This window comes from Strix aluco, chromosome 6 (genome assembly GCF_031877795.1).
Source record: "Strix aluco isolate bStrAlu1 chromosome 6, bStrAlu1.hap1, whole genome shotgun sequence".
In the NCBI taxonomy this organism is placed as follows: Eukaryota; Metazoa; Chordata; class Aves; order Strigiformes; family Strigidae; genus Strix; species Strix aluco.
In genome coordinates, this window is record NC_133936.1 from 24902017 (window position 1) to 24928880 (window position 26864).

At 44.9% G+C, this 26864-nt stretch overlaps 2 protein-coding genes across 5 annotated transcripts in view; both read right to left on the minus strand.

Annotated features, from left to right (window-relative positions):
- The window catches only part of WIPF1 (WAS/WASL interacting protein family member 1), a 58608-nt gene extending 47716 nt beyond the window's left edge, over positions 1-10892 (minus strand). For 2 of the 3 annotated variants that reach the window (XM_074829155.1, XM_074829153.1), the window contains exon 1: positions 10752-10883. The gene's annotated coding sequence lies outside the window, so the exon portion shown is untranslated. Of the gene's footprint in view, positions 1-10751 lie in introns of all 3 variants that reach the window. The other variant, XM_074829154.1, reaches the window with a different exon arrangement.
- A 5018-nt stretch (positions 10893-15910) lies between these two features.
- On the minus strand, positions 15911-26453 carry CHRNA1 (cholinergic receptor nicotinic alpha 1 subunit). Of its 2 annotated transcripts, none has more exons than XM_074828286.1 (9): positions 26417-26453; positions 24339-24484; positions 24164-24208; positions 23631-23740; positions 23199-23394; positions 22357-22594; positions 21013-21236; positions 19470-19709; positions 15911-17529 (listed from the first exon to the last, which is right to left on the minus strand). In XM_074828286.1, the coding sequence occupies exons 1-9, from the start codon at positions 26451-26453 to the stop codon at positions 17398-17400; spliced, it is 1368 nt and encodes a 455-aa protein (XP_074684387.1). In that variant the 3' UTR covers positions 15911-17397. The 2 variants fall into 2 exon arrangements, with proteins under 2 accessions (XP_074684387.1, XP_074684386.1); XM_074828285.1 differs by having other exon boundaries at positions 26411-26453.
- Positions 26454-26864: the final 411 nt, after the last annotated feature.

Consider the following 26864-nt stretch of genomic DNA (forward strand, 5'->3'; position numbering starts at 1 on the left):
GAGAACAGAATAATTAAATTAATAGCTAAGTATATGGCTTATGGCTCTGAGGGTGTTACCTATGTGCAACAGAAAACCCCAGATCTATGTATTTTGAAGCATGGCTGGCTGAAGAGTTGCTGCTAACAGAGCAGAAATGCCTTACAGTCCAATTTCGAGACTATTCAGCAAAGATGGCTGGCTCTCCTGCGAGGCTGCACTGTGGCAGTCACCTAAGAGAACAGCGCAGAGGAAAGCAGTGGGGGCCTCCCAAAACCCTCCTGCTCAGCCTGAAAAGTTACAGCTACCCCTGAGTAAGAGGGGAGACTACAGCACGGGACCCTTGGGGGAGGCAAGATGATTAGTCACGGGCATTTCGGTAGAGCCCAATGCTTCCAGTTGGTCTGTGGGCCATGTCCCAGCAGAACCAGCACATCCCAGCACGGTCCCTCACAGAGGATGAATTGTGAGCCGATACTCCCCAGCTCTCATCAGCAATGCCTCGAAGCATCCCCACTCGCTGCGGGAAACTAAAGGTGTTTCTTCACCCACTTCCCTGTTGCTATGTGCTGCCAGCAGGGGCTCAGCTACACCAGCTGTGATACAGGCTGTTTATACCTACTTGAGGTTTCATGATCTTAATAGTTTGGATTTAAGTAAACTTTGTGACATATTTAACTTTGGGCTTTTGCCTGCTAAATGGGACAAGCACTGTTCCCTCAACTTCTAATGCCAAAGCCAGCACCTCACATCGCTCTTGGGAATTCTGGTTTTAAAGATCTTTGACTGTGAGTCCATTTCCATAATTATATCTTTAAGAAAAAATCCCTTATCTTATACTCACCCTTATACCAGACAGGATTCCTTAGTGACAGGGTCTGAGATTCTGCACTGATGCACATTACATAAAGTGACAGCAATACCAGAGGTCACATGCTCCCTTGAGAAATGAAGAAACCAGGACCTGAACATGCCAGAGTTAAACACAGAGAAGTGAGACTACAATTTGTGACAATTTCACTGGACAGAACCAAGGTTTATTGCATCAAATATGCCTGCAGATAGTCTAGGTTTTTTCCTCCCCAGTACAGTCACACCACAGTGACTCTACAAAACCTTAGAAGAAAGATGTCAAGGGCACTGGAGCTTTAGAGCAGAAGCATTAACCTGCCTTCAGGATGGCAATTTCCAAGAATAACCAGCAGTGTCCACCAGAGAACAGAGGGAGCACCTCCAGAAGCCTAATGGTACACAGCCCAGAGGAAAGACCTGGGAAACACTGCCCTGACATTGCCTGGAGCAATCCTGCTCCACTGGTCTCTTCTCAGTGCTGATCCCTCACAGCAACCTTATACCAAGGACAGGACTGGACCCAGGGCTGAACCTACCAGCCCTTTCGCTAGCCCAGAGTGATTTCTTGTGTGTGTGTCTGCTCTCACCTCCTATGGCATAAAGTCATGCCTAGCTAAGAAATGGCAGTGGGAGAATTCCTTACTTCTATATGAATGGAAGAAGGTGAAAATACACTATATATATATTTTTTTTCATCTTTCCCTTCTTGCAGGGTTTTTCCATTTTATTTTCATTTGCTTCTGTCTATACTTCACAGCAGATGGCCTGAAGCAAAGGCCTTGGAAGTTGTAAACCCTGTGGTATTATATACCATGTGGTATCATTACCATGGTTTCTTTAATGCCTCAGTCTCACTGATTAGTGAGCAGACAGTGAACAAACATATTTGTGAGAAGAATAAAAGCGTTCAGTCTAAGCAAAAAAGAGCAGTCATATACCACTCACTGTAAACAACTATAAACTCCATTATTCCTCCTAAGAGGAAATTTTCTCAGGGAACTTTAAAAAGTAACACAAACCAGAAAACAACAATGACAGTTCTTTCCCTCGGAAGCACAAAATCCCTCAGTGTTCTCATTTAAGTACTGCACATGATGACATCCAACTGGGTTTTACCCTGCAATTCACTCGCATTACCAGGGATGTTCTGCTAAACAACTGGCACATTTTAGATGAATAAAGAGGGAACTTGTCCAGTCATCTCAAGCTGTTTGTCAGTTATGGAACACTTCATTTTCTAGTTCCCTATAGCAGCTCAAGTTAATTTGTCTTCCTCTTGACTTCAGTCAGCATGCACATTTATTTTTTTTTTTTAAGGACACACAAATGAAAAAAAGAAAAAGCTGTAATAAAACTTAGAGACACCAATCCTGCAGGGAGCTGCTAGGAAGAGGATAACCAATAAATGAGGAAATATTGCTCTGGTTCCACTTAAGGGGACAAGTAAGTATAAGTATGCAGCAACTCTTTAGAGTAAGATGCTTCACTTTGAAAAGCATCATCTTATTTGACATTAAAACTAAACAAGACAAGAACATGAGTTGTTCATTTACACCCAAGGGACACTAATCAATTCAATTAATAACCTATTTAAAGCAAGCTGTGCCACGAAACAAGTTTTCTGACCCTCCCTCAGCCATATTTGAAAATACAGTAGGAAGGTCCAGGCAGAATTATTTCCTTGTGATTTGTTACTGCCTAGTATTAAAACAAAGTTTTACAGCTGCCTGCTACCATTTGAGGGCTTCAGGTTCCAAGATGCCACCAGAACTACTGACTGGAAAAGTTGTATGTTTAAGGAATATCCTTCTCTCAGTTTCAAAGTAGTATTAGTCTGGGGTGGTTTGAAAATACAACCTGCAGACAGGAATGATGATATACTGGCAGGTGTTGCCTCTGTGGCCTCAGATGAATAGCATTCTTTCCAAAACTGAAACAGTCATACTTGCATACCTTCCCTACCACCACATTGCTACCATCTGATATTTCATTTCATCCCATTGTAATAGGAAAACATTCTACTGGGCATTGGTCAAATGCATTCACTATCTCAGAGGTCTTAATCAAAGACAATATGTATGGCTGTATGAAAAACAAGGAGGATCTGACCAAATGGAGATATAAAGAGATCAATACATTGAGTCATGCAAACTCGCTTACGTGAATAAGCATGTGGTTTACTTACAACATATGCAACATGCAGCATCCTTTACAGTTTACATTTAATACTTCCTTTAAAAACTGTTTTCAGTAGTTTCAAATATGAAAGTAAGAGTGAAAATTCTCTACTTAGCATTTCCATGCCAGAAAAAAAACTTTTGGAACAATGTTAGGCAAAGTGGGTTAGTCAATGTTGGATAAATCAGGACACGAGGAGAGCAGTGTCTGATGTGATGGCCACAGGAGGCCAGATAAGTTGGGGTAAATTGGAGAGGACTGTAGAGCATAGTACTGCATGGCTAATGCTGCCCATGTTTGCCAAACTGCAATCCAAATTGATCCAAGAGAGTGACAAAGTAGTATCTTTGAATTACTAGCTGAGGAACACTTCCTCAAGTAAGAGGTGAGCTGGAGAATAAGCAACCCTTCCCTTCCTCCACAGAGACTATTTTTCATCATTTTTCTATTAAAAAGCTACCTAGCTGATGCTAGTTACAAAACCAGATGCCATCCTGTTTAGGTTACTCATAAAAGGAAGGTTCCCGATTCATGCCACTCTCTTACAGCTCTGGAGTGCTACCTCAGCAGCTGAAGCTTGCAAGCTGCCTCTGAGCACCCACATCTTTCCTTGGGGACCAGGGTAATTTGAGGGCTGCTGTAAGGTCCCACCACTTTCAGAGCCTGCTGGTGAGGTGAGCTAACGAGGCACTGTCTGTTGTTCCCAGCAGAAATAGCAGAGACACCACTAATCTAGGGCAGCAGCTCTCAAAGTTAACTGTTCACATCACTACTTTAAAAAAGAAAAAAAAAAGAGAGAAAAGAGTTGGGAAAAAGTGGAAGCTCAGGCAAACTCCTCTTTCACTTCATGAAAAAGGGGCCAGGGCACAGCTCTGAGCCACTGGGTGCACAGACTGGTCTGGGAGGGACACTGTAGCTCCTGAACTCCTTTTACCTTCTTAATTCCCAAGAACAAGTATTTTAAGGATCATATTTTGCACATTCAGTAACATTGCACTCACCTTTTCACAGACTCTCTTGCCCATGGAGGTTTTTAAATCAGCAAAAGACAAAAAAATAATCTGAAAACAAAACCAGAGTCTGGATCAGAAAATTCATTACATAGTCTATGATTTAATACTCAGAACTACAGGAGATTGTTTTATATGCCCTCAAGGTTCAGTGGAAAGAAACTGATGCTGCTAACCAAATCCTGCAGTGTGCTGAGCCAGTGTTATGCACCTGGGGGCAGTCTGCACCTGCCAGCCTTGTTGGGCTGTCCGTGCCAGCACGCTCTCATGTGCACTACAGGTATTTCCCTTGCCAAGAAATCCCAAGTTCTCAGCTCTACACATGTCCCATTGTAAAGACACTTTTTCTAATATTTAAGGCAGTTTGTGGTATTCAGCCATAGCACTGAGCATGACCAATTTGGGATACATTCACAAGCACTCACACTTGTCTTGCTTCCGCTGCAGCCAGGCATAGCACCCATACCCATCTTCCACGCAAAGCTGCCAGGACAATTCAGCTTTATGTAGCTGGCAGGCTCAGCTGTTACAGGGCATTACTCTGATACACAGTTCTCTTCACAGAACAGCAATGCACACGTATAACTGGACAACAGGTTGTGGTGACAATAAAATAACACATTATCCTATCTGATTTCTGTGACTTAAAGGATTGCCCAACTTTCCATGCCTGCTCATGCCCCTGTCAAGTGAGTTACAAAACCAATCTGTTATTGTGGTGAATAAGTGATGGACAGATCTGCTAAATGATGCAAGGCTCCACTGACTTTTAGTTATGCTTATGTAACTCCATAGTTTCACAGCTGCTAATAATTAGCAGATGACCTGCATAAGTGCTAGACAAAAAAAAAGATGGGAAAGGAGAATCCTGCTTCATCACTTCAAAAACAAGTTACCAAAACAAGAATGATTTTTTTTTTTTAAGTCTGCCATGATTTTCTTTTTCTTCTCTCAACAGAATTCAAACAAACACAGCATAATGAATTCAGCATAACTTATAACTGAAGATCTGAATGGTGCCTTGTTCATAGCATTTGGATTTGAAACACAGATGCAGTTAACTCACAGCTTAACTCCTTCCATAGTACTCTTTAAAATGCTGATCTATGTTCTTCTCAGCTTCCAGATTTTAAAATGTTTTCTTCAAGTGATTTTTATTTTTTTTTAAACAAAGAGAGATTCAAACTTGGGATTCAGTATACAGCTTCCTCTGCTCTTTTCCTCACTTAAAAATAAGAGATTAATTGTTATGCAGCAAACTGGGAATAACATCACTTTCTAAAAATTTCCTTTGCAACTCTTGTCTTTATTTCAACAAATTCTTTTCCAGATCTGATGTTCTCAGTGTTTCCTGAAAAAGTCAATGCAATAAACTGTTCTAGTACTAAAACCCCTATGAATATGACAGATAAAACAAAAAAAGAAAATGATCTTTCGGAGGGTAAAAGCAGTCTCTGTTGCTGAGTGATCTGAAAGTAGTTGAGCAGGGAAAGGAGATGGTTTCATGTTTAAAGACAACATCTTTTAGCTACTAAGCCACTAGTCTGCCAGTCAGGAGATTTATGATCCTCTCCCAGCACTATTACTGAGCTGCTGCTATGAGACTTTGGGCAAAGTCACTTCTGCACATTATGCTTCTCTATGCACTCCAATTTTTGAAGTCTTTATTCAGGCTTCTCAAGGCCATTTTTGGATGTTTTGAGACCACTTTTATTCTCAGATGTTCTGGGGACAGACAAAAGCAGCCATGTTTATCCAGTAATGCAGAAACAGCATACAGCCAGCTGGAAGGAACCACTAGATCTCATCTAGTTCAGAACAGGGCTAACCTGACATAAAGCAGATTGCTTAGGCCTTGTTCAGTCCAGTTTTTAGACTATCTCCAAGGATAGAAACTTCACAATCTCTCTGGACAACCAGTTTCAGTGGTTAGCCACCCTCACCACCAAAGACCTTATTTTCATAGGAAACAGCACAATGAGCCAAGGAATGCAATTTCTTCTTAGTGCTTACTTCTGGTCCTGTTAAATCAGGGCCCAGTAAAAGTCAGAGAAGCCTGCTTCATGCTGCCTGCTCTTCATGGCATGAGGGTTTCAGCACTCAAGCACAACATTCACCAAAAACATTAAAGAGGGAGGAAGAGGGAATCACCCCACTTCCTGAAGTTATCACAAGAGAAACATGCACAAGCTATTTTGGGCTTGCTGAAGCTAAGAGCATTTGTTTTAACCTCTGTATTACTTTCCATTAAAGAATATCCTGTATTTTCTTCAGCAGGAGATATGTACTCAAGTTTAGCTCAAATGAGAAGGAGAGCACTCTCATGAGAACATGCACTAGAGGACAGGAGAGCCCTTCATGTGGACTTAGTCCCAGGAAGGAAGTGGCAGGAGTGACACACATACACACGTTGAAGGGATTAAAGATGGAGGTGCCACATAAACTGCTTAGAATTTAGGAGCTTTTGCTTCTGCAACATTAATAGTTTAAGGAGTTATAGAATTACACATTTTAACTCCAAAGTATACTTATGTGTAATTGGGATCAAATGTAGAAGAACACTAACAAGGTTACATCAGAGTTCAGTATTACAAAACAGACTCTTGAACTACTCCTTGTGCTTCCCGTTTATCTCCTTCCAGGAATAAGGAAAAACTTTCTATTCTGAACTCCTTTGATCTCTCCGATTTAGATGAAACTGCTCCCTTGCCACTTGTGTCTCCAGCCTTAGAGACACTCTTCACTGATCTTTGTGAACAGAGTTGGATGAGGCCCAAGGACAGCTGCTCTTCCAGACTTGCGTGCCTGCAAGGCTAAAGAGCAGCTGCAGTATCTTTCAGAGCCCTGATGATCAGTGTTATGTCCACTGAAAAAATAATCTTTTCACGATTCAGATTTCACTTGCAACTCAGCAGCAGTGGCATAGTGCTTGCAGAGAATCACAAAGTACTAACATAGTAAACAGTTCATTGATGTCCTTCCCCTTCCTCCTCTTCAGATATCTAGACATACGCATACATGTAGCTGGTGCTACATGAGCACTCTACACTGCTACCATACTGGTCACCACAAGCATCCAAAATGTTTTAAACAAAACCTTCAACTACAGCACAATACTAAACGGGTTTATTTAGTTGCTAATAATCCCTTTTCTGGCCTATTTGGCAGCTAATAGTTCAGCAGTTATTGAATAACAGATTTTCACATACATCTTTGAAGTAGGGAGCTAAACAAGTAAGTGTTAAGTGCACACAGAACAGACAGCTGCCTTGAGGATTTGTGGCAACTTCCAGTACTTTGGTACTACCAAGATCTGTTCTACCAACTCAAAACTTAACTATCTCTCCACATAAAGAACACTCTCCCCACCCCTACTCAAATACAGCTAGCACCACAGATTCTGAACCAAGATACTCAACAGTCCCTTTTTATAACAGAGCCAACAGACCAAGTGTTAAGAGTGCACCACGTGAAGAAAAGGAGAAAGAGTCAGCATTAGAGCCAAGAATAAGAGAAGTCAGTAGGAAGAACACAAAAGCATTTAATTAGATTTGAATTTTAACACTTCGTTGTTGTGAAGTAGCCACAATTAAGAAACATTGACCTTGACAAAAGCATAAGCTTTAATGAAATCCTCCCCTCTCCGTTGCATCGCTATTTCTCATGGTTTCTATTCGTAAGTCCATTATCCAGATGAAGATTCAATGTAGTTAAAAGCACAGAACATTTCTAAATGCTGCTGCATAAAGACATTTTACTAAATTGCATATATATAGCAAGAACAATATATGTGCCTCCAAAGGAAACCTATGAATTCCTGTCCTTGTGCCACATTTGTCAGACACCACCAACATACACTCTTTTCTGCCTCCAGAAAAGCTTGGTATTTATACAAGCAAGGCAGAAAACTACTAGCTGTTAGAACTTTACGCACTGTAGGTAACGGAGAGCGATACTGCAGTGTGTTCCCTTCACAAAGGGATTAGCATTGCTCATGCTCTTCAGTGGCCTTCCCACTGAAGAGGGTCTGGAGGTCATCAGATGTAAAGGTCATACCTGTTGTCACAGGTGGGAAATTGATCCTTCTATAGCTAATACCTTTTCCTAGATGCACACTTTCAATTCTGACTCTACTGCATAAATAAAAGTACTGAAGCCCTGATGCAATTTCGTGGTAACTCTAGGTTTCTCTTAAAAATAATCCAGAGTGAGGTCTAATAGTCTTGTAGCAATGCAGCTCCCAAAGACAGCACCTTGCTACCTGGTGATGTTCAGCGTAAACTAATGCTGTAGAAAGAAAAGTGTAATTTCAGTAGAAATACAGCAAATAATGCTGAAATAAGGCAGCAGCAGAAGTTAGGACACAGCTAGAGAGCTTCAACTGTTTTAATTCCCATTTGCTGGGGTGAGTGATCTCAAAGCAGGAGGCAGGGGAGAGGCAGTGCAAGGCTGATAGGGGACTTCTGTACACAGAGAGGGGCTGCTCCTCCTCCCCTCTCTCCTTTTCCAGAGATTTTTAACCCAGATTGCTGAACCTTTCATCATTTCAGTTTACAGCACAACCCCATGGATTACTGGGAGAGGCTGAACAAGCTGCAGCACAAGGAGAGGAACAGGTGAGCAGTGATAAGAAGGGGGTGGGAGAAACAGGAGTGGAGGCAGAAATCGCTAAGCTGCCAAGTGCAATGTGTAGAGTAACCGCAGCCTCCAGGACACAGCCCCTGCCCCGAAGAGCTCACACTCCAGTCAAGGCCAACCACAGGAACTGGCGTGCCTCTCGCTTCACATTCCTAGGACACTTGTCTTGACCAACTATGGAAATAATAATTTCATGTACAACATGGAGAACTACACATTTGACAGGCAGATGCTAAGGGCAATGTCCTGTTCAGCTTGAGGTCAAAGGATGCTGAAGAGCCTAGAAGAGTGAGGCAGAAAGACACACATAGTATTTGTGGAATGAACAGCACTTTCTGGAGGAACAGTAACAGGGACTCAAGAGATACAATCTCCTATTTTTAGGGTATTTGCTCTTGCCCTAGCTAAACACATTTTTAAACATCATTTGTGCACATATAAAAAGCTTTTCCTCTACATTTGTAGCTTTCCTCTGTCCCTCCAATTATCTCTCATACTCTCCTTCCTGATCTCCCTTTCTGCATCTGTCCTCCCCTCACGTGCTCCTGCTGCACGGAGGGCAGAAGTGCTCTGGAACAGCTGTAATTTCCTCCTTGCATGCTCCTTCCCCTCACCCACTCCAGCAGAGGGGAAAGTACAGGCCAGCTCAGCCTGCCTCATGCATCATGGCACTGGGAAAGGTGCGCTGCCAGAGCAGGTCCCTCCACAGCAGTGCCACCATCCCTCCTGCCTTTAGTGAAGGCTTCCCAAGCAGGGCACGCTGTGGGTAACACGCAGAGGCCAAATAGGCTCTGAGAGGAACTCCTTCACATGGCTTCTTGGGCCTCTGCGCTGTGCTCCCAAAACCGGGCTTGGAGGAGCTAATGGACAGAAGAAACCAAGGGAAAAGTAGGAAGAAAGTGAAAGAAGGTGTGAGTGAGGAGCAAAACACACTGTCCGTCCTCTGGAGGTCAAGACAATGGAGAAGAGCTGCTTATTACAACCCTCTCTTTGAGGAAGGGCTTCAAGAATAAAAGAGCAGTTTAAAAGTACCTCACAGTGGGTTCCTGAACAAGCACACCTTAGCACCTGAGACGAGCACTGTTATCACTTTTGTTTTATGTAAGAGGCCTGAGCAGGGCACATGGTGGCAGCTGAAGAACACCTACTCTCAGAGAGGAGACACAGTTCTGCACTACAGGAGGTGTTTATAAAAAAAGATGAAGCACAGCCATTAGAGTAGCAAAGGCAAACAAAGGGGAAGACAAGCTAAAACTTTAAGACTGTTTACTTGAGGTTCCCAAATTTGACTCCTTCAAAAAGTCCCGCAGAGCCAGCTCAGAGGGCAGGGACCTGCTTTGGTTGCCTCCACCATAAAGCCTAACTGCAAGATTCACCTCAACATCTGCTGCAGATGAAAGCACTTGAGGGAGGAAGGCTGCAACACAAACACCTGCGTGAGGGAGCGACTGTACCGGCACCCTGCTTGGGTGCCACATGCGTGGGCCGCGGTGTGCGCCACGGCCCCATCAGGGCTCTCCCCACCCTGCCACGCCAGCCGGGATTTCACAGCCTTGGCTGCACCGCAGCAGGGATGGACACGGGAGCCACCAGCCACCTCCCCAGAGGTCCGGGCAGGGGCACGGTCCGAGCTGCCAAGAGGGACCGGCGGCTGCGTCCGGAGGCCCACGGCATCCTCCATCCCGGGCACGCACCCAACCCCGGGGAATGCGGGAAAACGCGGGGGGGAAGCAGGGAGGGATCCCAGCCCCGCGAGCACGGCTTCGGAAGGCAGGAGGAGCGCGTCCCAGCCCGAGACAGAGCAAGTCTGGAAGAAAAGAGAGAAAGAGAAAACAGGCACGAAGCAAAACTCGGCGCCCGGGGCAGAGGCAGCTGCGGACGCTGCCCCACCGCCCGCCCCGACCCTTGTACCCGCAGGGCGCTCGCCCCGGGGCGGGGGAGGGGGGGGGGGTGGGGGGGTGCTGAGCCGCCCCAGCGCCGCTGCCGGGGCCCTGCCCGTCCCGCACAGACTCCCGCCCGCCCTCCCGTCTCTGGGAGCGGGAACGAAGCCCCATCCGCCTCCCCCCGGGCGCCGCCGGCCCCGCGCCCCCTTACCGCGCTCCGGGCGGGCTAGGCGGCGGGAGGGGAGGGCAGCTCCCGCCGACGCTCCAGCCGCGGCGGCGGCCGGGACATGTTGGGCCGGGCGGCTATTTATAGCGGCAGGAAGCGGCGCGGCGCGGCTCTGGGGCGCCGCTCCCCCGCCGCCCGCGCCGCCGCACATGCCCCGGCCCCGCAGCGCGGGGGGCGGGCGGGACGCGGCCCGGCGGTGGAGGGGGGTGTTGGGTGGGGGGGGTCCGCCCCCTCTCCCCCGTCTCTCGGGGTCGTCGCCCCCGGCTGGCAGGCCCGGCCCGGCCGAGCGAGGCGTTCTCGTGGGGTGGTCCTGCCCAGGCGGCGTGGGGGTGCTGGTGAGGGCCGTGCCCCCCGCCCGTGCCCCCCGCCCTTCTGTCCCGGGTGCTCGGTGGAAGTTAGAACGGTCAGAGCTAACGAGATAACCACGTTACGGGGAAGGGTTTTCGGGTGCCCAAGGGCTCACGACCCCAGCTGTGAGTACTGGTGGCTTTTGCAGGGATCCACGCTGTTCAAACCCTCCTGGGTTCCCTGGCTACACCCATCACCGGCACGGGCAGCTCTTGCTCCCTGCGCCCTCTCAGCCTCCGCCGCCCACCGCTGCCCCGGCCCGCGGGGAAAGCCGCAAGCCCCGAAGGCCGTGAGGCCGGGGCTCAGCCCAGCCCCCGGTGCTCGCCTTGTCCGCAGAGCTCTCAACACGCTTCGTTTTCCCTACCTGCCTCCCATGGCCTTGATAGGAGCCAGCAGGGGAGGGGTAGTGGAGCTTGGGGAACCGCACGGCAGCAGACACACACAGTGGAGTAGAAACGTAGTTAAACAGTGGGAAAGAGGTACTTGCTTTTTGCCTTTTAAGGTTTGCAGTATGTGGAGGTGTGGGAAGGTCAATTACCCCTCTCAACGTGATGCCCCAAAAGGCATTTGTGCTTCTTACCTCAATTAACTCACGCAGAGATTGCTTTGCCAGACAAGCAATAGATTCTGCTTCCTTTTCCCTCTCAGCTTGACTAAGGTTTCTCGAAACAAAACTTCTGTTAATGTTTTTGGGTCCAGCACTGAGGTCTTGAATGGAAAAATGCCCAAAGTATATGTAATAGAGTAGCCTGGGCAGATAGGAGCAAGGTTTGAAAGGCGAGAGCTGTCCCCTGAGTGCCTATTGGAGCCAACACTTTGATCCCACATGCTTTTGTCTCTGTAGGATTTCACATTTAGGAGGTATTTGGATGTTTTTTGTTTATGCCATGCATTAACTTGATCCAGCCCAGCAGCTACGTAGCATTGCTGTCTAAAATATATGAATGTTAGGGACAGGTGTCCTGAAGAACTCAAATGTGTTCTTGATTCACTTGTAGCAACATGTCCCAGCAGGTCAGAGTAACCTGTGTGCTGAGCCAACCTGCTCCAACTTACTTTCACATGATGACCAGTTGCCCAAAGACACGGCATTATGATGAGACATGCTGTCCTAAGAGCAATGGCATTACTGATTTGCCTTCAGTGTAAGGTTTCAAACCTTGCCAGGGTTTTATGTAGGTCATTTCTCTGTTTCTGTGTCATTGCATGCTTGGAGCATTACAGGGTGGACAGAAAAACAGGTACACCTTTTTCCCTCTACCTTCTTCTGACCCATGCACACAACCTAGATTAGCTCGCAAGCAAAAATTATGGAGCTCACAATTGGAAAAACTGCAGGTACTCTGTGTTTACTATCTTTACAGATCTAAAGCTGCCTAAAGAGGGTCACAAATCCACATGAGGTTCCTAGGCATAACTGCATTTGGGTCATTGGTTAGCTGAAAAGTCCCATAGAGGCAAACAGCTTCCTCTTGTCTATGTACTGGGGAAATACCATGTGATGTGTTTATTCCAGGCTCCATATGGGACAAATAGCAAACACTGATACAGACCTGCTCAGCTGTTAGAAGTTGGGGAGATGTGCTGCGATGGGAGATCTGTGCTGGGATGATGGGAAACAGTGACAACCCTTGCTAGGAAGGAGTTCTCCCTTTATGGGGAATCCATCATCACTGCGCTGCTGTAGCCTTTGGACTCTTTGGTCAGTCTGGCCCGTCGCATGGTAACAAGTGAAATTGTCCTGTCCTTGTAGGTAACGCACCTACAGCCAGCAGAACTCAGCAGGGCTCTTGTAACGGTTGCTTGCATGTTGGCTGTTTTCCATAGCTCTGCCAGTCTTTTATACTTTATCAGGGACTGAAGTACAGTTGTTTTAGTGAATCTTTTGCAAAGCAGTGCATGATTGCCCTGTCTGCAGTTGGGATTTGATTTCTATAAAGGGAGAAAGTACCCTAGAGCTTTGCAGAACTCAGTGTCTGTGCAGCACTCATCTGAGAGACGCTTGGGAGACTTCATACCAATTCCACAATTTTTCAGGAAGAGAAAGAGGGAGGGAGGGAATTTGCACCCAGGAGCGTGCCTCAGGGCCTGGAGGCTTGCTAGACTTTTTCTAGCACAAGTAAACATATGAAAATGTGGGGTCTTGACACTGGATCCAAACACAGCAACCTTCTAAAGTATCCAAAGTCAAAAGCATTTCTGATGTGCTAAACTATCGGTGACTTTAAAGATGACATCTTGCATGCCACCATACCAGAAAACAAACTTTTCAGGGAGGTAATGTGCTTCCTTTCTCCAATAGCAGCACAGTGTTTATGCACTTCGGGGGTCCTCTGTTACACATACTCTTTCACCCTGCTGTCCCTACCCACTGTGGTTTGCTTCAGCTGTGGAAACAGGAACTGCTGAGTCAGCACACTGATGAAACTCACACTGCTTTCACACATCTCTGCTAGACGGCAACAGCAAGGAGATTGGCAGCAACTAATATCCTGTAGAAAAAACGAGTACGTAAATTGTCTTACAATTGCCTGAAACAATAATCTGATTTCTTAAAAACTCTCAAACTGCAGGAGGCTCCAGGACCAGAGCACTAGTTGCAGGTGAATGATCACACCCGGCATCCGCAAGCTCATCATCAAGTGTTTAGAGTTCAGTGAATGTAACTTTTCTGCTCGCTCTGTTATCAGCTCAACTACATTTTACAAAGCTGAGATCCAACTGGCTGAATAGCCAGAATAAGGCCATCAGGTTTAGCTCATCTGTCTCTGATGATGAAGAGCAGTAGCCTGTTCTGATTGCAGATTCACACAGGAGTAAAATTGCTCCCTTGGAGCTGGCACAAGGTAATGGACTTTAAAAATTCAAATAACCCCCTCAGAAGGGTCAGGTCTCCTGAACAGCACATATGCCAAGGGGGAAAGAGATTTGGGGGTGACTTCATCTCTGAGAGCAAAATATCTATGACAGTAGAAAGTAGCTGAAGGTCAGCTTAAAGGGATGGGAAGGGGAAAGTTAATTGCCAAATTGTTTGAGAATTGGAAATCAGACTGAAGAAGATGGAGATGTTTCAGAGAGCTATTCTCTTAAGGACATAAATAGGATGTTATAAACAACTTGAAGTGAAAAAAAGCAGCTTTAATAGCAAGAATATGGCAGTTAAAAGAGAGACAAGTCAACTGCTCAGGGTACTATCACTATAAAAGCAACACCTTCACACCCAGAGGTCCCTGGTCTGCCTTCATTTAAATCCGGTCTGCTTACTTCAGCATCACGGTGTTTGCAGTTCTTTATTTTTTTACACTTATTAGGGAAATTTAACAATGAGTGTGTGAGGCCTGCTTCTTGCTTTGCTTGTCGTGTTAGTTAAAGCCCAGAGCCAAAATTTACTTGTTGAAGGCAACGAGGCAGCAGAGATGCACGTGTGGGTCGCACGAGTATTATCCAGGGCCATCTCCCTGAGGCTGCTGGTGCTACCCATGTAGGAGAGAGGAAAGTTTAGTGTTAAGATTCTGGGGAGACTACAACGCTGTAAATGAGAAATCATTAGACAATATGTACTTACACACTGACAGCAAATTATCTTTGACAGTGACTAAGACAGCACATTTACAACCTCCAAAGCTACTATTTTAGCAGGTGAACAGATGTGCTGACATGTTAAAAGGACAGCTGCAGATGAGAAGAAGTAGTTTGTATGTAGGTAAGGGTACTCTCTTTTAGTAGATGGGTACTGGTAGCAGAGGATGTTAGCGGTATGCAAGAAAAATGTATCACAAAGGTGAGCTAGGAACAGAGAATAAAGAAGACTGGGACAGTCTAAGTATTCAAAGCAAAGCAGAAAAAAGTTGTAGATCAACTGTCTCCTGAAGTGTGCTTATTGATGTTTAGAGGACCATCTGTTTGGAGAGTCAGAGTACTATGGCCAGATTCTGCAACATAAGAAAGAGAGTTGGTAGCATTTATTTTTACCTGGTGTCACAGTTTTTGGGACACAAGTAGTTCATCAAGACTCAGAGCAATAGGAAGGCAGAAGTTTTGCTGGGCCCGTAAGACACAAACGATCACAAATAAAAATGTTCATATAAACAATTTCAAAACCTTTTCTGAGGAAGTGGAAGGAAAACACTGCAACATGGTAGCTAGCTGTGTATGAAGAGAGCTGGAGAAGAGAGCAGGCAGGCAACATATGCACGCACGCACCCCAGCACACAAATAGGGGGAATTTGGAGGCCAAGACCCAGATCTGCCTTGAGGAAGCTGGGGAAGCTGAACAAACTTACTGTGGATGCTCACCATGACTCTTGTTACTTGACATTTATTTTTAATGCTAAGATTCAAGCACATGCTGCTCTAAGAGGATTGTTCTGTCAATTTTAGCACCAATCGCAGTCTCCCAAATGGTCCCAGGCACTGTTACGCTGCAGTTTAGCTTCTCGTGAGCTGCGTGACTCCCTCCGAGAGCTGAGAACTCACACTGAAGATAAACAGAGCTGCAGCAAGCACTCTGTCAGCAGAGGTTTCACCCAGCATACATCTTCAGCAATCATTTACAGGGTTAATGATCGTCCAGGGAGGCAAAGATTACCATCATCTAAACCGTAAGAGCTGAGCAGAGTGTTACAAGGGATCGATTGCCCCAGACAAACTGTTTGCTTTGCTTAGGGCTGCAGCTCACCAAAACACTGTCCAGCAAACACTACGCAATGATGGAAGTATTGCACAAGTGCCTAATTTTCCCTATAGAGCATTTCAAATGCCAGGCCTCTGCAGACACAACACATTCCTGTAGAGCATTAACATAATACAAATTATTTTATTAAACTCACAGCAAATTATTTACAGCTGTAGCAAAGTAGTCCTATTGGCTTGAACAACCAGCTGGGAAGGATGAGTAACTTGTATCAGTTGCCCCACCTCTCCTTATTTATTTTTGAGAAAAATAGGCAGCACTGCTAGTATTTCCACGCTGTATTATTGAAACACACATAGGCTTGTTTCTTATGTTGAGTGTTTACTAAATCCCAAAGGTCTTTGGCCAAAAGCAGCACTACTTCATTTTAGCCACTAGAGTGAGCTGCTGCTTAACATTTGAATAAGGTTTGAGCAATTATTTGTGTTGCCGAAAAGAACTGTCCTATCATTTTGTCATACCTAAGTAAAACTGAGATCCACACTTTCTCTAGGAATCATCTTTGTGATGCTGCGTCTGACTTTAACGCCCATGATCTATTTCAGCAGGGCAGGGCACAACTTTCAGGGAACAGAGAGAATTGTGTTTAAGATGTCATACTGAGCACCCCTAAATTTGAAGCTGCCCCCACTCAAAATGGAGAGTGGAAACCAACCTTCCCGGAGCAGAGCAGGCTGAGTACAGAGGTTATCATATGGATACCATCCTTTCCCCTCCGGCCCAAACTGTTCCCTTAGGATGCAATTGCAGAACATCTCTGTTGACAACTGAAAATCCTGAGCATTAACACATAATGAGTACAGGGCTTCTTATAATGAGTATTAGCGGGTAAAAATAAGAGGATAGCAATTTCAACATAGACACTGGGGTGCCTGATGGTCACAGAGAAGAGCTTGGTGATAAAACAGGGAAGAAAAATCCTCCTCTACAAGTCCTTTACCATGGGACTCGATAGCAAAAAATACCTCTGGGACACAACTGGCTGGGGCTGGATCATTCCCACAGTAAGAAACAGTCCCTCCTCTTTGCTGTATGAAGAGTTTCTACAGGTAGAGTCACATACAACAATCAGTCATTTCACATTTGTGCATGAAAATCAAGTGCTAAAGCATGGAGTTTGAGATATTTCTGCTGGTTACATCTAGTGTTACAAGAGAAGTCATTTGTGACTGCCAATATAAAAACCACAGAGCAGATATTGAAACCATCTTGAATGCTAAGGTTGGATACAGATTTACAGCTCAGCTAAAGCTTATTACACTGCTATTGATTTCACTAGAATTCTATCTGTGGGTTACAAATCAGACAGTCCTATTAATACATTAACATTTTTAATAAATAGTAAAATGGATCAAAACCTGGCTGACAGCCATTCAGTCTACCAGTAATGCAAGTGTTTCTTTTTGGCAATGACATGCTACTGAGCAGCAGCTCAGAAGAGCTAAGTATGGAGCCTTACACTTTATTATCCCTGCTCTTTCCCAGCAGGGACCAATTCCTGTCTGTGAAACTTTCGGAGGCTGGCCAGGTTTTGATGGTTAAGATGCTTTCAGATGCTGACCAGGATAGCAAATAGTTTCCAGTTGATGTTCACCCTTGCTGATTTAATTCAATAAGGCGCCCAGCAAATACGGCTAATGTTCCTATAATACAAACTAGCATAAATATGCCAAGGAGAAGATGATCAACCACCATTGCAACAAACTTCCATTCTTCTGCAGCCTGGGAAAGAAACAAAGGAAATGGTAAAATCTCTGCAGAGCCATGTTTGTTATGGGCATTCTTGTAATTTACTGTCTTGAACAAGGGAAAGGGTCTTCCTTAAGTTCCACTGTTATTATGCAAAAAATACTCATTTTCTGCTCAAAAGCAGGTCAGTGATTGAGAAGGCCTAAGCTACCTAGAAATGCAAGTTTCAAGACTAAACTGTTTAGAAACCCTGGCAATTTGATGAACAATTTCATTAAAAAGAAATGTTGAAAAGCTTAAGTTTTAGTCAAATGGTTGCTTTTGAAAGAGAGTTTAAAACATTGAAAGCAAAACACTTTGACCCAACTGTGGTTTTGGTTTTTTTTTTCTATTGCTTTTTCATTCTCTTGGGATACCTAAGCAATTGTCATCTATTTAGCTCTAGTCCCTGCTTTCCATGCCTAGTATACACTCTAAGGTCTGGGAAAACCTTCTCCGTAGCTCCCTTAGTCTTTTTTCCAGTTGTGGGACACCATGAACCACTTGCTCTGTGACCACATTTTCACTGGATGCTTTTGTGGGAACCCAGCACTGTAAGAGTGAGCCGAGTGTGAGGTGCTAAGTGCAGCAGTGCTCAGGATTTCCACCCTGTAACTTTGCCTTATGGGGTGACACGTACTGGCCTAAGACACCCTCTACTTTTGCCTTAGTTGCGCCACAAGTAGAAGAGGCTGTTGTAAATTATCTAGAGGGCACTGATAATCAATACTGAGGTAGTTCATGAGTGTACAAGTGAATGCAATGAAGTGGCGGCCTTCAGAAGCCACAACCTTCAGTTTATTTGGGGAGCTTGACTTCTGAAACCCCCTGGAAGCGATATCAGTGGTGACCAGATGACACTTCCGAAGGCAGCACTTTGTCAGTAACCCAAAGACCTTCCTTGTAAGCCTAGGAGGAAGTGAAGCCCAGGGACACTGAAGCCACGCCAGCCCTGCTGAAGGTAACACTTTATCTGCAGAGAGGCATAGGAGTCATGGGGAACATGAGACTACAGCCAGAGCCATTCCACATGCTCCAGGAATTTGGTCACAGGAACAAACACTGTGGTGTAAATCCTGCCTGTGGGAAGGAGGCGCCTCCTTTTCAAGACGATGGCCAAATTATTGTCCCAGAGGACTCTCTCTGTCTTCAGGCTAGCCTGCAGCTCAACGGGAAAGGTCTACGATCATTTAGAAAGGTGAAGTACCAGGACTGAATTACCCATGCAAAAGCTGAGTGAGCTGTGATAACTGAGGTAAAAGAGGGGGTTAATTCTGGTGAATGTGCTAGAAGAAGGCAGAGCTAGGTTTTCCTGGGGAACGCTGCCATATGTGACTCTACACACATTTATCCTTCCTTTGGCTTGCAATGTGGAAAAAGTAAGTAATCAGAGTAGCTCATGACGTGCTTCACTTGCAGGGACTACTTGTAGCATTCAGGAATGAAACAAAACCTTATCAAAATTGGCATTATCATTTGTAAGTTACATTTAACACTTCTCAGATAAAACTACTAGCCTTTTGGAGTCTGGCTTGCTTCCTGGCTTTTCAAAAGCATCAGGAGTTTGCTTACCACATGGGGAAGATGCCCGAGCGGGACACAGGAGAAATATGTTTTGGAACTTGCTTACAGTTCTTGAAACTGCTTTGCTACTCACAGACACTCTGTCTCTACGGCTTCACATACCACATTTAGAAAACGTTAGCACTGACAATTTTTTTTTTCCTTTTCCTTTTTTTTAGGGGGGCCAAGATTCAATTGCCATCTGTGACAATTATCTGTTGCTCCTTGGTGACTGCATCAAGGGGAAAAAGACTGTCCCCTACTAAAGCCCAACCAATGGAGTGTTTTTGTGAGGCAGGGATATTTTGCCAAAAAAATAAGATGTAGCAGTTTGAAAGCAAGAAATGAATCACGCACAAAAAATGCCTTACATTACTGGCTTCTTGGTCTGATTTCATCGTTTCTGCAATGTATTTGATTCCCTCTATAGCATTTTTCACATCTGGATTTTTGGTAAGCGGTGAGTAGAAGTTGACAGGAACAGAACCTGGCTTCCCAGAAATTTCAGAAATATCAATATCTTCTGCATAAATATTTTTGTCTTGTTTATCCCTGGACGGTCGTTTCATTGTAGAGAAAAACATGATGTTTGGGATTGTGTCAATAAAGATCTGAAACAAAGAGGGAGAAGTTGACAGTTGCTGGTTGGTGGGGCTGTGTTACAGATGCAGCTGTGTACTGAACAAAGGCAAGCCTCTCTGGTCCCAAATCGCTTCCCGTGCTGGATCGGCTACAGATTCCCTCTTGGATATGTCACAGCCTGCGCCTCAGTCACACTAGGGCTTTTGTCAGCCTTATGTCCTGGGGCAGATGGAGTCACCCGCAGGCCTGTCACATGTTTTCTGGAAACCATTTCCCCCTGCCATATAGCCAACATCTACACACGAAGGGGGGTGCGATGTCCCGAAGCAGACCCTCAGCTAGTGTGAGCTGACAGAGCTCAAGCAATCTCATCTAATTTCAAACATATTGCTTACAACTCTGACTTGAAGAATGGCCTACAAAGGATCTCTTCTGACTACTTACTTTTGACTTTACTATTACAAATGTTTTTTATACATGCATATAAGCTTTACAATCATTTCCTTTGGAGTAACAGAGGCTAGCTGCCAGATCAATTTTAAGCACATGCAGTGTTTGCCTGTTGAAATCTCCCTTCTGCAGGGATTGTTTGTGCTGCTCAGTGAATTTGCTGTAAGCTGTCACCTTAAAAGTATAGTTAGACATACACAGAACAATCTCCTATTCATGTCATGGTTTAATATGAAACCAGGCAGCCTTAAAAAAGTCAAGAATATCTGAAAGGATCCTCTTTGGTACTGTTTCTCTGGCAAAGAACTTGTAATGACAGACACCCAATTTTTTCTGCATACTGTGGTTATCATCTAGACTACCGTGCAAGGACCTCCTTGCTTCCAAAGGACTGCAGAGCCGTGGTATTTACTGGTAAAGTACAGAGAAGATCATAGCTTTTGCTAAACTGTCTTTTGCAAAACGGGGGGCTGAATGAAGGTATGCCCAGTGGCCTTTGTGCTCTGCACTCACACGGGCTGGTGAACTTGGCCACTGGCAGGCAGTAGTGCTTTGCAGTCAGATCGAGAATTAGACCAGGAAATGTAATTTGAGTCCAGATGGACGTTTTCTTTTCCCTGTACCTTCAACTGCCTGTGTTTTGCCTCTTCTGTTCCCTGCAAGACTCTACCCCAGTGGACAATTTTGTTACTTAAAGGAGCACTTTAGCAGTCTTGCTGACTTTATGCACAGCTAAGTAGTAAACACTGGCGCTTGTGCCTAGAGAGATTTAATGTGATGCATTTACTTCCCCAATTCTTGTTGACTTTTATTAGAAAACCTGCCAATAAAATATGGAGTGCTCAGTGGAAACCAGGAAACATGTAAAGCCATAGAGCTCACCTTCCTGACCCAGTGTGGCATGGTGTGAGTGCTTGGGGAGCGGTGGTGGGTGTTGATGACGATGACTGTGATGATGATTGAAGCGATGACAAACACCATTGTAAACAACATGTATTTGCCTATCAGAGGCACTGCACTGGAGGTGGAGGGAATCAGCTCCACGATGACCAGAAGGAACACAGTCAAAGACAGCAGGACAGAGATGCTGAGAGTCATTTTCTCACCTGCCGTGCAAAAAAACCCAAAACCAAAACCATTGTGGCTCCTATCTTTCAGTACAGAGAGTGTTTATTTGAGAAAACAAGGATGTGGATGATGGCTGTTCACACCAGTACATGTGTGTGCATCTGGAGTGCTATCATCTTTCCCAGCATCCAAAGCAGTAACTAGGCTGACCAAACCTGAGAGCCTAACGTTAGCATCAGCTCCAGCATTAAGGTGGGAATCACCAGGTATGACTGGGCTGAGGTATGGGTGATGGATATAGGAAGCTTACTTGCCAGGAGCACTTCATGGCTTGTGCATTTTGAACGATGAAGTATATGCACCTGATTAATGCCTGCTCCTCAGCCTCCTGGGGGTTTGCCTGCCTTACTCTCTGGCAGGCTCATGCTGGGCTGTGTGGGCAGACAAAAATCACATCTGACACCAGAGGTCAGGTGCTATTTGAGATCTTCCATTATGTAGGATGTCAAAACTGAACCACAAAACATGATTCACACATCTTTTGTCTATCCAGTTCAACTTTCTTTAAAGTTTTCCACTGAAAAAAAAGATATCAAGTATTTGATAGAAAGACCTTAATGAAATTAAGCAGTATGAAAAGCTGACACAAGGTAAAATGAATGACGCAGAGAAAATGGTTGCAGGGAGCAAGAGCTGCTCAGCTGGGACAAAGAAGGCCAGAATAGGTCAGGATTACCCTTTGAGTCACATGAGTTAATGTGTGTGAACAGGTAACAAGCTCTCTGCTCTGACATGGTGCAGAAAGATCTCAGCCACCCCTGTGTGCTCACTTACTGTGTGACATACTAATGCACTAACTACCAACCTATGGCAGAACATAAAAATCAACTAGCTAAATCCTTGTTTTGCAGAAATTAACTGGATAGTCAATCAGTGGTTTCTGTGGGAAATCAGCCCAACTTATTTATATCAATAGTTTCAGCTTTCAGCGCTTACCCTTTATTTGCAGAATGTTTAGAGCCATTATTTTGGGCTGAAATGTCCAATTCTAGTAAGTGCTGCCCTTCAAGTTGGCTAGTGATTTCAAATACTGAGAATTTCTCAGAAACTTATTAGAAGAGCAATTTCTATGGCAGTAGAATGAATAAATTTACATACCTGAATCTGTGGGTAGGTAAAAAACTAACCCGGTTAAGAAGGAGAAGAGCAGGCAGGGAATGATGACATTCACAATGAAGTAGAGTGGCAGGCGCTGCATGAGGAAGTGGTAGGTGATATCCAGGTAGGGGGTGTCAGGGCAGCAAGCATAGTAAACCCAGTGCTTCCAGCCGCGGTAGTCCTTCATCACCCACTCCCCACTCTCCATGAAGTTACTCAGATCTGGACGATCACTCTCCTGACAGAAAAAAAGACCCAAATTCTTAATATTAGAGGTTCAGAACAAAATCAGAACTTGGCAGTCACTCAGGAACAGCATTCCCAATAACTGAGGCACTTCATTCATTTTTGTGAGCAAACCGCTCTTGTCTATGTTATTTTGCCTGAGAATATCATCCTCTACACAGCATTCAACTAAATATTTTACAGAAACAGTGAGGGATAGTCGACTAAACAGAAAGACTGATTAAATATTTACAGCTAGGAGACATACCTGAGGGGACAGGGAAAGAGTCCTTGGAAATGGAAAGTCATGAGCAGAGAAAAAGCACCCACCCCCAAAAATAGTAAAACGAACAAAAGCAGAACAGGCAGCAGCATAAGGAGTGGTGTGAAGCTGTTGGAGAATAGACAGACAGGAGACTGTTAGGGCACGGGAATTATGTGTCTGCAGAACTTTAGAATCCCAACCAGGAAATGTTGTGCTAGATCTACAAATAGGGCTTTTATATTTTACAGGTAGTTCCTGCTTGTTTTTCAGTCAAAACATTCTAATTCTGAGATTTCCCTAAAAACATGTCCAGGTCCTTACTGCTTTTCCCAATTACAGACTCCTTGCTTACCGGGTTAATAACAACCATTGTACCATCATACGTCCAAGTTCCCAACTTCATACTGCAGTTCTGCTGGTCAAATGGGAAGTGTGTGACTATAATTTCACAGTAACTTTTAAAAATAGCTGGTGGTGTCCAGGTGATCAGGCCTGTGTGCTCCAGAAGGACTTTGGTGTATTTAACGATGGCAAAGTCACCATCTGCACTGCAAAAGGAACAAGGACATTAACAGCAATATGGGCTGCGTAATTAATAGAGTCACAAATGGATTTCTCCAGCTGCGGATCGACTGGTCCCCCCAATGCCATTGTGCCTGCTCCTGGAGAAGCTTGCTCTGAGGCATGCTACCCACTGGCCCAGATGTCGTGGGCAAGCAGCCCCACCACAGTGGTGCCACGGGGCAGAGCTACCCCTCCCTCCCCGGCAGCTGCCACCCCTTACTTGTTGTAAAGAACAAGGTCTGGCCGCCAGATATCATCTGAGGGGATGCGGATTTTTTTCACGCCACCGTAGTCGTCTGGATTCCACTTGAGATTGACGTCTGTCCATTGCTAAAGAGGGAGCATTTCAGCCACTGAGAGCCTCTTCCAGCACTTCTGAGGGTAGTTTTGGTACTTCCTAGAAACATGCACCTCCCTTGCTTTGGGACATGCAGGTAAGCATAAACATATGCTAGTGGGACCCCCAGCTAATTTTTTACATTAACTTACATTTTGTTTAAGAAGCTTATTAAAAGAAAAATAAAATAATATAAAAGATAAATATACCAGAAGTCTACTGTTTAAAATACAATGCAAAATGCTTCTCTTAAGGCTCTTAGTGTCTAGCACATTTTGTTCTTGAGACCCCAGAAAGAAGAAATGCTCTGCTAGCTGACCCACCTGTCCAAGTTGCCCCTGAATGTGTAACAGAGTAGTTAATTCCTTGCTATGTCCAGTGCATTTATTTGAATTGGAAGCAATCATTAGAGTTACCTGTTTCAGGCGTACGTTGGTTGTCACAATCTGATTTACTTCATCCTTAAAAAAAAAAGAAGGCAGTAGCAGCAAACATCGGGATTAAAGGAGAAAAATTGTTTCCTTAGAAAAATGACACTGGCACTATCACATAAGCCAGTGGTTCAACAGGTACCACACGTTCATACCATACCACGCTAATAAGCTGAATGAGCTGCAGCCCAACAGTGACGACGACAGCATCGCGATGGTCCTCCACTGGGCGCACCACCTTGTTGTAGTCCCTGAACAAGTCCTCAACGAGGCGAGTCTCATGTTCATAGCACAGGGCCAGCCTGGCTGCAGAACAGCAGGGGTGGTGTCAGTGAGACGGAATAGGGGACACACTACAGCGCCGTCAGTCTGAGGCGAGCATGACAGAAGTACTGTCTGCAGCAAGCTGCTGGCGGTGAGTGAACCCCAAGTCCTCTGTGTTACTCCTCATTTCAGGCGTGCATTATGTGCACTGCAAATTCTGTCAGCAGGGATAATTACCTATCTGATCTGAGGTCAGTTTAGGAGTAAGGCAACGACTGCCTTCAATCAGGAGATGAACAAAACCAAATAGCCATGATTGTTGACTGAGCATTAGGAATCTCCTCCAGGCTCGACCAACCTGCAGATGTGCTTACATGCAATACTCGTGGGCAGTTAAGTGCAGAAAATACCCATAATCAGGGTTTTCTCATGTCACCTCCTCCACCTTCAGTTCCATGGACTTTTCTGTAACAGTAACATTAAAGGACAGGACCAAGCACAACAGTCATCAAGGTAAAAACACCATCCAGACCCCTTGCATCTGAAGTCTAAGCAGAGCAGGAGTTCCTCTCCGCTCCAGGAGTTGTTCAGGTTGTGTTCGTGGTGAGAGAGAAGGAAACCATTCACAATGCGGTCTCATGTTTCTCTCTCCTCAGGGAAGGTCTCAACCTGTCCTTGGAGAGCTCTGCCCGCAGACTGCTCAGCTTGACTCGGCAGCACTACACAAAAGAGCCCTTGTAAGAAGAGCATCACAAGTGAAAATGGCAGGTAGCAGCTTTGTTTCAGTGCAGCTTTAGCGTACGTGCGCGTGGCATTGTACGCTCAAGGGGTGAGGGCTGAGATTCCTACCTCACAGAAAAACAGACAAACCCCATTTCCAGATTGCCTGTTGCAGAACAAGCAGCCACACCACTTACCCAGACTGTAGCTGCTTCACTGTTACAGTGGAGTAAACAGAAAGACAGGGAGCTTGGGGCTGTTTTTGTATGCACCCTCTTTTAAAGGTGGTGAGAGGGAACAGAACAGCTGAGCCTTGCCACAAGCATTTTTGGCAGATCCCATCCTTGTCTTCCCCTCTCAGTCTGAATCCCGGACTGATAGAAGTCAACAAGAATTTTGCTGCTGACTCCAACCTAAGCCAGGATTTCCCGTTGTTTCCTAACTGACTTTTCATCAGATCCTTTTATGTAGTTGAGCTGAGATGCCAAGGATTCTGTCTCGGCCTTGTCCTGTCATGAGATGGTATTAAAATACTTGGATGCCATTGAGAAAAGCTGTATGCTGCAGACAAGCACTGCTTGGTTCCCCTGCCAGGAGGCTGAGCTGGGGTGGGCAGGAGTCATCTTTCAATTTTTAAGTTATGATCACAGAATTATATCTAAGTCAAGCTCTTTGCTACGCTTTATTAATCCAATTAAAATCCTTCACATTGTTACCTTCTGGTGCAGCTTGGTAGGAATTTAGTATACTGCTTGAATTTGGTGAAAAGTTTTTAGGATCACAAAATACTTGTTCTTTTAAGTGACAGTTTAAAAAGAATTATCCTGGTATAACACATGCAGCTGCAAATCGATTCTTCTTCCTTGTCAGTAGTCCCACAACTTAATGAAATTTCTTGTAATGAATTTTTACATTTCAAGCCATGTTTACTAGATCCTTTCACACATTTTGAAATACATGTAGCACTAGAGGAAATGGGAGCATGGCAAAAACATAGCAGAGAGAAAAACAATTAAACACAAAAACTTCTCACTTCAAAATATCTGGTGTCTGAAATTACAAATATCTGAGCTGTTACCAATACACTCCAAAGATCTCATTTAAATGATTTGATGTGTTCATAAAACCTTATCAGTAGGACAAGCGGCTCCCAGAACACACATTCGCTCATACCGATGTATATACAATGCCCTGGTCCTTCAAGCTCAGGAAGGAGCTGATCCCTGTTCAAGGCAATGGCTGGAACACCTTTACCTGCAGAGATGAGGAGTATGCAGTGGACCTTCATCATCCCAGCTCCCTGCTGCTGCAGTCATACAGACAGAGGCAAGCACAAAGCGCCTTTAAGGTCTCTTCAGAGGAGGGCTGTGCTGCCTCCTGCCAGAGTGCTGGTGGAATATAACCACCAAGGTATTGATTTACAGCACCTGTTTTTGGGAATGACAGCTGAGGGCCACTGCGCCACCGGGCTGGAAAAGGGAGCACGATGTGGTTCACCAGTCAAGTATCATCTGCAGTTTACAGAAGGTCATTTTTTTCTAAGTGGCAATGTGATCTGTGACTTAGTGAACAAATAAATATATAATAAAGATAAGAAGGGATTATCTGTAGAGTAACTGAACATTTCTGTGAGATCTCGGAAACTTCCCGAGCTGGAGACCCAAAGCTGTCTGTCGTCCTTTCTGACCACAGCAGATTTGTC